Source organism: Quercus suber, unplaced genomic scaffold (genome assembly GCF_002906115.3).
Source record: "Quercus suber isolate HL8 unplaced genomic scaffold, Cork oak 2.0 scaffold_118, whole genome shotgun sequence".
NCBI classification, from domain to species: Eukaryota; Viridiplantae; Streptophyta; class Magnoliopsida; order Fagales; family Fagaceae; genus Quercus; species Quercus suber.
This window is the reverse complement of record NW_027069583.1, coordinates 606,220-614,094: the sequence shown is the minus strand read 5'-3', so window position 1 is coordinate 614,094 and position 7,875 is coordinate 606,220. Positions and strand designations below refer to the sequence as shown.

At 36.7% G+C, this 7,875-nt stretch overlaps 1 protein-coding gene across 1 annotated transcript; it reads left to right on the top strand.

Annotated features, from left to right (window-relative positions):
• The first annotated feature begins 459 nt into the window (after positions 1-459).
• Positions 460-2,861, top strand: LOC111983169 (pentatricopeptide repeat-containing protein At1g09900). The gene is made up of 2 exons (XM_024014833.2): positions 460-583; positions 758-2,861. The coding sequence occupies exon 2, from the start codon at positions 768-770 to the stop codon at positions 2,604-2,606; it is 1,839 nt and encodes a 612-aa protein (XP_023870601.2). The 5' UTR covers positions 460-583; positions 758-767; the 3' UTR covers positions 2,607-2,861.
• Positions 2,862-7,875: the final 5,014 nt, after the last annotated feature.

Here is a 7,875-nt window from a genome sequence, read left to right as displayed (position 1 = left end):
AGGCATACTAGCAATGAAATGTATAAGGAGAAATGTCAAAAGTTTTATAACTTATCTGTCACCTTATTTTATTTTTAATGGAGATAGAGTTCAAATCTTTCATCCCTTATTTATTGAATTATCCAAAAAAAAAAAATTGTATAAGGAGAAATTGCAATTTTTCATTGTTGGAGGGCCAAAAGTGTAGTTTGGTCTTGGTTTTACATTTTACTCCAACTTGGATTCATAAAATAGACAACCCACATCCACAACCACATTAGAGTTTAGAGTTGATGGGCCAAGTCTGGCTCGTATCAATATTTCAGTTATCCAAATCATGGGCCAGAAGACTTCCATTGTAGGCTTCCCAAAAGTGAGCCTTGGGTCTGCCCATCCATACATAAATGGGTCCACATTGTTTTAGCCTTAGCCTCCCAACACCCAAGTCCAAAGGCCGAAGTGACAAAGTCCCACATCCCCTTCCCTATACACACTCTACGCCACCTGCTCATGTTTTGCAGCAAACCAGAAAAAAACATAAACCGGATAAGCAAGCAGCCAGCGGGCACTCCCACCTCAAAAAAAAATGAAAGTCACTCTCTGAGTAAGCTCTCTCCGTCTCTCTCTCCAAAACCCATTTGGAATAACCTTGTACTACTCTGTTTTAATACTGTTCACACGATATTCTTAAGAAGTTTGTACTTTCTGTTTACATTATATATATATTCTCTTTGGAGCATGCTTTTTTGATCGTTGAGCTTTGTTTCTATACAAGTAGGTTCAAAACGATGGATTTTATGGTACACACAAACCACGCCCCTGAAGGGTTTTGCTCATTTCCAGATTTTCATGTGAAGGGCCCTGGAAATGTTATTAGTTTTGGAGCTAGGTTTAGGGGTAGAGTTGGTTCCAAATCTAGGGAAATGATAGTCCATATGAGCTGCAAACATCGCCTTCTTGTTCTCTCTGGGCTCTGGCCTCGGAAACAAAGGAGAAATTGTGTTTTTGCTGTTTCAAGGGTTGAAAATTTTAGTTCAAATGGTAGGTTGCAACATATTGAACAAATCCCACATGGGCATTTGGATGACGCAGAGTCCTTGTCTGTCAATGCTCATTCTTCTCGTAATTTTGAGGAATTTGAGAGTAATAATCATTTAAGAAAGTTGGTTAGAAATGGGGAACTAGAGGAAGCGTTTAAGTATCTTGAGAGCATGGTTAATCGAGGGGATATCCCGGATATAATTGCCTGTACGAGCCTGATTCGTGGGTTTTGTAAAATTGGTAAGACTAGGAAGGCAACTCGGGTTATGGACGTTCTCGAAGATTCTGGGGCTGTTCCTGATGTTATAACTTACAATGTTCTGATTAGTGGGTATTGCAAGTCTGGGGAGATTGATAATGCCTTACAGGTTCTGGAGCGCATGAGTGTTGCTCCAGATGTTGTCACATATAATACGATTTTGCGTACTTTGTGTGATAGTGGGAAATTGAAGCAGGCGATGGAAGTTCTTCATCGGCAGCTGCAAAGGGAGTGTTATCCGGATGTGATTACGTATACTATATTGATCGAGGCAACTTGCAAGGAGAGCGGGGTTGGGCAAGCAATGAAACTCTTAGATGAGATGAGGAACAAAGGATGCAAACCTGATGTGGTTACATACAATGTTCTTATCAATGGGATTTGCAAGGAAGGGAGATTGGATGAAGCAATCAAGTTTTTGAATAACATGCCATCATATGGTTGCCAACCCAATGTTATTACCCATAATATTGTATTGCGGAGCATGTGTAGCACTGGGAGGTGGATGGATGCTGAAAGACTATTAACTGAAATGCTTCGCAAAGGATGTTCTCCTAGTGTTGTTACTTTCAATATCTTGATAAACTTCTTATGCCGAAAGGGTTTATTGGGCCGAGCAATTGACATTTTGGAAAAGATGCCTAAGCATGGTTGTACCCCAAATTCCTTGAGTTACAACCCGTTGCTTCATGGGTTTTGCAAAGAAAAAAAAATGGACAGAGCAATTGAGTATTTGGATGTAATGGTGTCTAGAGGCTGTTACCCTGATATTGTGACCTACAATACTTTGCTCACAGCATTATGCAAAGATGGGAAGGTTGATGTTGCAGTTGAGATACTTAATCAGCTAAGTAGCAAGGGTTGCTCTCCTGTTTTGATCACTTATAATACAGTGATTGATGGGCTTTCGAAGATGGGGCAAACAGAAAGAGCTATAGGACTTTTGAATGAGATGCGTGGAAAGGGTCTTAAACCTGATATAATTACATACTCTTCTCTTGTGGGAGGGCTAAGTAGAGAAGGAAAGATTGATGAAGCGATCAAGTTTCTTCATGACTTGGAAGGATTGGGTGTCAGGCCCAATGCTATTACCTACAACTCACTCATGTTGGGACTTTGTAAAGCTCGGAAAACCAGTCGTGCGATTGATTTCCTGGCTTATATGGTATCTAGAGGATGTAAACCTACTGAAGCTACATACACCATTCTCATTGAAGGCATAGCTAATGAAGGTTTAGCTAAGGAGGCTTTGGAGCTGTTGAATCAGTTGTGCTCCAGAGGCGTTGTGAAGAAAAGTTCAGCAGAACAGGTGGCAGTCAGGATGTAATCTGTAATGAATTTCATCTTTTTGCTCTTGGATGGGTGGTCACTGATAACTTATGCCTTTGGATTTCATAGCCTCAATGTTAATGACTCCTAAAGACTCCAATGTCTTTCTTATTTACTTTGTTGGAACTCGGAAGAAGTGAAATCCAAAATCAGTTTTGTTAGTTAGCCATGTAATTTTATCCTCTATGTTTGATTTTGGGTTTATACTTTCTACCCCATGAAAATTTATATACAAGTCTCTCTTTTTCATCTATGATTCTATGTATAAAGAAAGTTGTGTCATTTTAGTTGCTCTTGATGCAGTAATTATCTGTAGTGCAACTAATTCTTATGAATTTTTGTTACAATATTCATTGCTTCTGATGGTATTGTGATTATATTTTATTCAAGGAATGTTATAGTTTTTCAATTTTTTTTTCATAGAGCAGAGTGATTAATTGGTTTACCTCAATATATTCCATACGAGGCTTTACACCTATATGACTATACCCATGTTATATGGAATGACTACATATATTAAGATGGTTGTTGCTGAAACATATCATAACTTCTCATGTTTTCTTGATTAATACGTTCCTTTCTAATTTTAGAGTAGTGTTTGGTAATTTAACATGAAAGTACTCTGTATCAGGTATGAAGCATGTCATACCTTTTCATGGTATATTTTTATTGATTTTAATTAGGAACATGTTACAGATATATTCTGTTCTCTTGTTATGAGGAGTGTTTGATTAGTTTACCTGAAGTTTAGGAATGTCTGTATTTAGCTTTTGTAGTTTCAAATTTAAAGATGATATTGTTTATTGCCCATGTTAATTTTCATCCTAGTTTAGCAGAGTTTGTTAGTGTTTATTGAAGTTTGAAATAGCTTAATATATGTGGTTAAGCTTTTGAATCAAGGTATTCTCAAAATGTGTTTTTGGGCTTTGTGTGTAATGATAAAATAGCGAGTGAAAAAAGTTAGCTGCAACAGCAAACTTACCCCTCTAGAGTCTCCATTATTCCTTTAACATTTTACCAATGAGGTTCAATGTTGAAATTTACTCCAATAACATTAGCAACATGAGTTTTTTGTTTGTTGTCTATACTATACACGGTTGGCTAACATTCCCTACCAATAAAACTTCTAATGTTAAGAACTTAAGCTTAACATAAGTTGTCTCAGATTAAACTCATGCTAATTACATTAAAAATATTAGTTATGTAATCATTTTGGCACTACACTTTTTTTTTTTTGGGGATATAAAATAGAAAATTTATTATAGTTTAACCTAAGTGTATATGTGTGTAAAGCTTCCTCTTGAAGATTTGAATCTCGGTCCTTGCCCCCACACCTCACAAACACTTATGCTTGTGAAATGATCATCACGCCAAGGGTACGTGGTAGTATTTTGGCACTACAATTGGTTCCATTTGAGTTGGTTATTTTTGGACATTCAGCCTACCCTTGCCTAATTAGATCATGTCGCCAACCATTCCCTACCAATAACACTAGAAATAATTTGTCTAAGATTAACTCATGCTAGTTACATTAAAAATATTAGTTATGCAATCGTCTTGGCACTACACTTGGTCCCATTTGAGTTGGGCATTGTTTTGGAAATTCAACCTACCCTTGCCTAATTAGATCATGTTGCCAAAGCACATATGCTGTGCTCATTTTTGTTTCTTTGTTTTTGTTTAGTTATGGTGTGATAGTAAACTGATTTTTATAATAACTACTACTACTGTTTTTGGAGTTTAAAAACTATGCAGCACCATGGTTTCTTGACATGCTTCTTTTTCTAATTTCAATAGCTTCACGGTTTTTGCCTTTTGTCTAGTTCTTTGTTACCTATCATGTAGTGGTTAAACTATTGCTGGTCAGCATTGTTAATTGAGGTAGAAGCCAAGTGCATGTTTTTTCCTGTTCCCACACTCTACATTTCTGTCCGGTTTACACTGCTCCTTTGGGTAAAAAGAGTAAAAAGTATTGCATCTTTTATCATGTATATGTGATACATCTCTGATGCGGAGATTTGACAACAAGGATGGGATGGTTTGTCGTCTACATCTAGTTTTGTAATAGCTGTGGTTGCTATGACAACTAGTGGAATTAGGTTGTCCCCTACATCTACTTTTGCAATACCTGTTTTGCTAATTACCGTGGGCGGTAGTAGTGGCTACTAGCTTTGTTTTAGACTTTTAGTTCCCATGTTGGCAACTGGTTGTGTAAGAGCATTCACAGCAGTGGTGGCAAAATTTTAGCTATTTAGCTACACAAAAAGTCACTTTATCTATTTTAGCTACACACATGCTGCAGCAGTGGATCCATTTTAACTTTTAACACAATAAAATAATATACACATCACAATAAAATAATATAATCACTACAATAAAATAATATATCCCTCCACCCAAAAATAACACCCAAAGCACCAACCACAACCACTCTGCATTCAGCCACAGCCACAGCCACAGCTGCCACCACCACCACCACCACCAGTCCACAGCAGAGAAAAAAAAAAAAAACCCACAGCACCACAAAGCACGGTACAACCACTGCCAACACACCACCACAAAACAAACCCACTCTACCAATCAGCCACACCCACAACAACCACCACCACCACCACCACCACCACCACCACCACCACCACAGCCCGTATACTCAATTAGAGCTGGTCGATGGTGTAAATTATAAGTTTTGAAATTAAGGAACCAACTTAGAAATGGTCCCAAACTTACATTATGTAAAATGTACTTAAACCTTCTTTTTACTATAGCCAATACGTCTTAGAGCATCCACAGCAGTGGTGCTATATAGGTATAATGCTATTTTTTTAGCTCTTAACCACAAAAAATACCACGCAGCAGTGGAGCTAAATCTAAAAAATTTAGCTCCACAGCTACAGTGCACATCTATCTTTAGATGTGCACTGTAGCTCACATCTAAAAAAAAAAAATATTATTTTATTACACTCTCTCTCTTCTCTCATTAAATAAAATGTTTCCCATTCTCTTTCTCTCTTCGGCTTCTTCTCTTCTTTCTTCTTTCTTCCTCCACTTTCCTCATCTTCTCTCTTCTTCCTCCACTGCCAGCCCGATCTCCCAGCCCAGCCATCACCGGCGCCGACCCATCTCGCCAATCTCCCACCCAAGCTTCGACCCATCACCGGCACCGACCTATCTCGCCAATCTCCCCACCCATTCGCCAAAAAACCCACCTCGCCGATCAGACCCAAGCTTTGGATTTCATCATTGAAGCCACCGGTCAGACCCAAGCTCTGGGTTTCATTCGTCAATCCAAGCTCTGGGTTTCATCATTGAAGCCGTTGCTTTCTTCCTTCGCCCAATGCTTTGATTTCCGTCCATCCAAGCTTTGGGTTTTTATTTTTTTATTTTTATTTTTTTTTATTTTTTTTGCATTGCGTGAATTTGCTTTGGGTGTGGGCTTGATTTTTTTTCTTTGTNGTATAATAGGAATATTAGTAAATTAATTAATTTTATTTTTAGAAACATGACAATATTTTAGAACATCTCAAAATAGAATAAAGGACAAACAAACTGGGACGGAAGAAGTATCTTATTTGAATATGATGATTACAACAAATGATGCCAACTTTCTATCCAAAATGACATTGTTTTTGTTGAATTAACGACAAGATGTAATAGTCGAATGTGTAAATTGCAAATTTTCGAAGTTGAGGAATAATTAAAAACTGATCCCAAACTTAAAAGTGTAAAGTGCATTTTAACCTTAAAAAAGGTATCTTTTATGTGGGTCATTTTTTTTTTCTTTTTTGATAAATAAGATCTTTTATGTTGGTATTTGTAATTCTAGTCATGCTTTTAACCCATTAAGCTAACTTGCACCAAAGAATTAAATCCAAGAGCACACATTAAAAAAAAAAAAAAAAAATCGAATCCAAGAGCACTCTATAAGTATAGGATTAGGGTCCTCTTCATTTGTTTTGAAATGGAGATGGTTCAAATAATGGGAAAAAACCTTTCTTTATTTTTATTTTTATTATTATTATTTTTTATGTAATAGAAAATGTATACGGCTATAATTCCTAATCAATTTTGTGGGGGGTGGAAACCCAAATTTATGTATTGGGCCTAAGGTCCTATTTGAAGGTTACTGTGTGTCCAAAGAGGTGAAAGCTGTTGAGAAGGAGTCCACATGAAAGAAAGATACCTCGAAATGAAGGGGATCAATTCGAAGAGAGCACCAGTGGTCCGAAGAGATCATTCTCCTCGGATGTAAAGATTCTTGGTCAAGCAAATATCTGGAGGGTTCAAGTAATCTTCCTAACAACTTCAATGATAAGGATAAGTTTTGGGCATGCCTGGAGATAAGAAGAATGGAGAAATATCTAAAAGGAAAAGCTGCCACCACCATATTAAATGCACTGCATCTGCTTTTCTGGCCGCATTAATATGGAGAAGACCCCTGAACAGTGTCATCTCAGTTATTACTACTTACAGAGAGCTAAAGAGGAGACCTGACGTGACATATACTCAAGTGGACACTTAGATGAAGAACAAGTGGACGATGAAGATGATGAGGAAGGAGGCTATATAAAGGAAAAAAAGCCTCTGATAAGAATAAAAAAAAAGGGGGAAAAAGAAGTGGACGATAGCTTTAAGAATTGTACTCATCTTTCATTCAATAATATACCTCTTCAGATATCAATTTGAAAAGTTTGAAAGTGTGTTTTTATATTAGTTAATTCTTTAATACTAGAGTTAACTATTATTTAGTTCACAATTAGCCTAACTTTTTCGCACACTCTCTACAAATTCATTGTTCTGGGTTCATTGGGCTCATAATCCAAACCTTTTGGGCTTAGGTTACAAAAACAGACCCTACAAATTTCATCATATACACTTTTAATCATGCGATACATATACCTTCTATGTTCAAATAAAATTAAAAATTTACCTTGAAATGATTCTTTTTCATTTGAAAAACAGATGAAAAAAATCTAGCAAACAAAGATGACAGTAACTCGTACGCTTGGTACCACCAAAATGGTGACATTATTAACATGTGGGGAAAGACTTTTATTTATTTTTTATTTTTTTAAGAGAGTTTCAACTTATGGCGTCCGTTCTTAATGATAGCTCTTTATCATCAAATCAAGACATCAATCAGTTTTTGGTATAAACGGAGATTGAATTCTAAATCTCTTATACAACCATCAGAGACTTCACCAATTAAGCTAATTGGAACCTATTATTGGGAAAAACATTTTTATCAGAAAGTAAAGAGCAGATAGCAA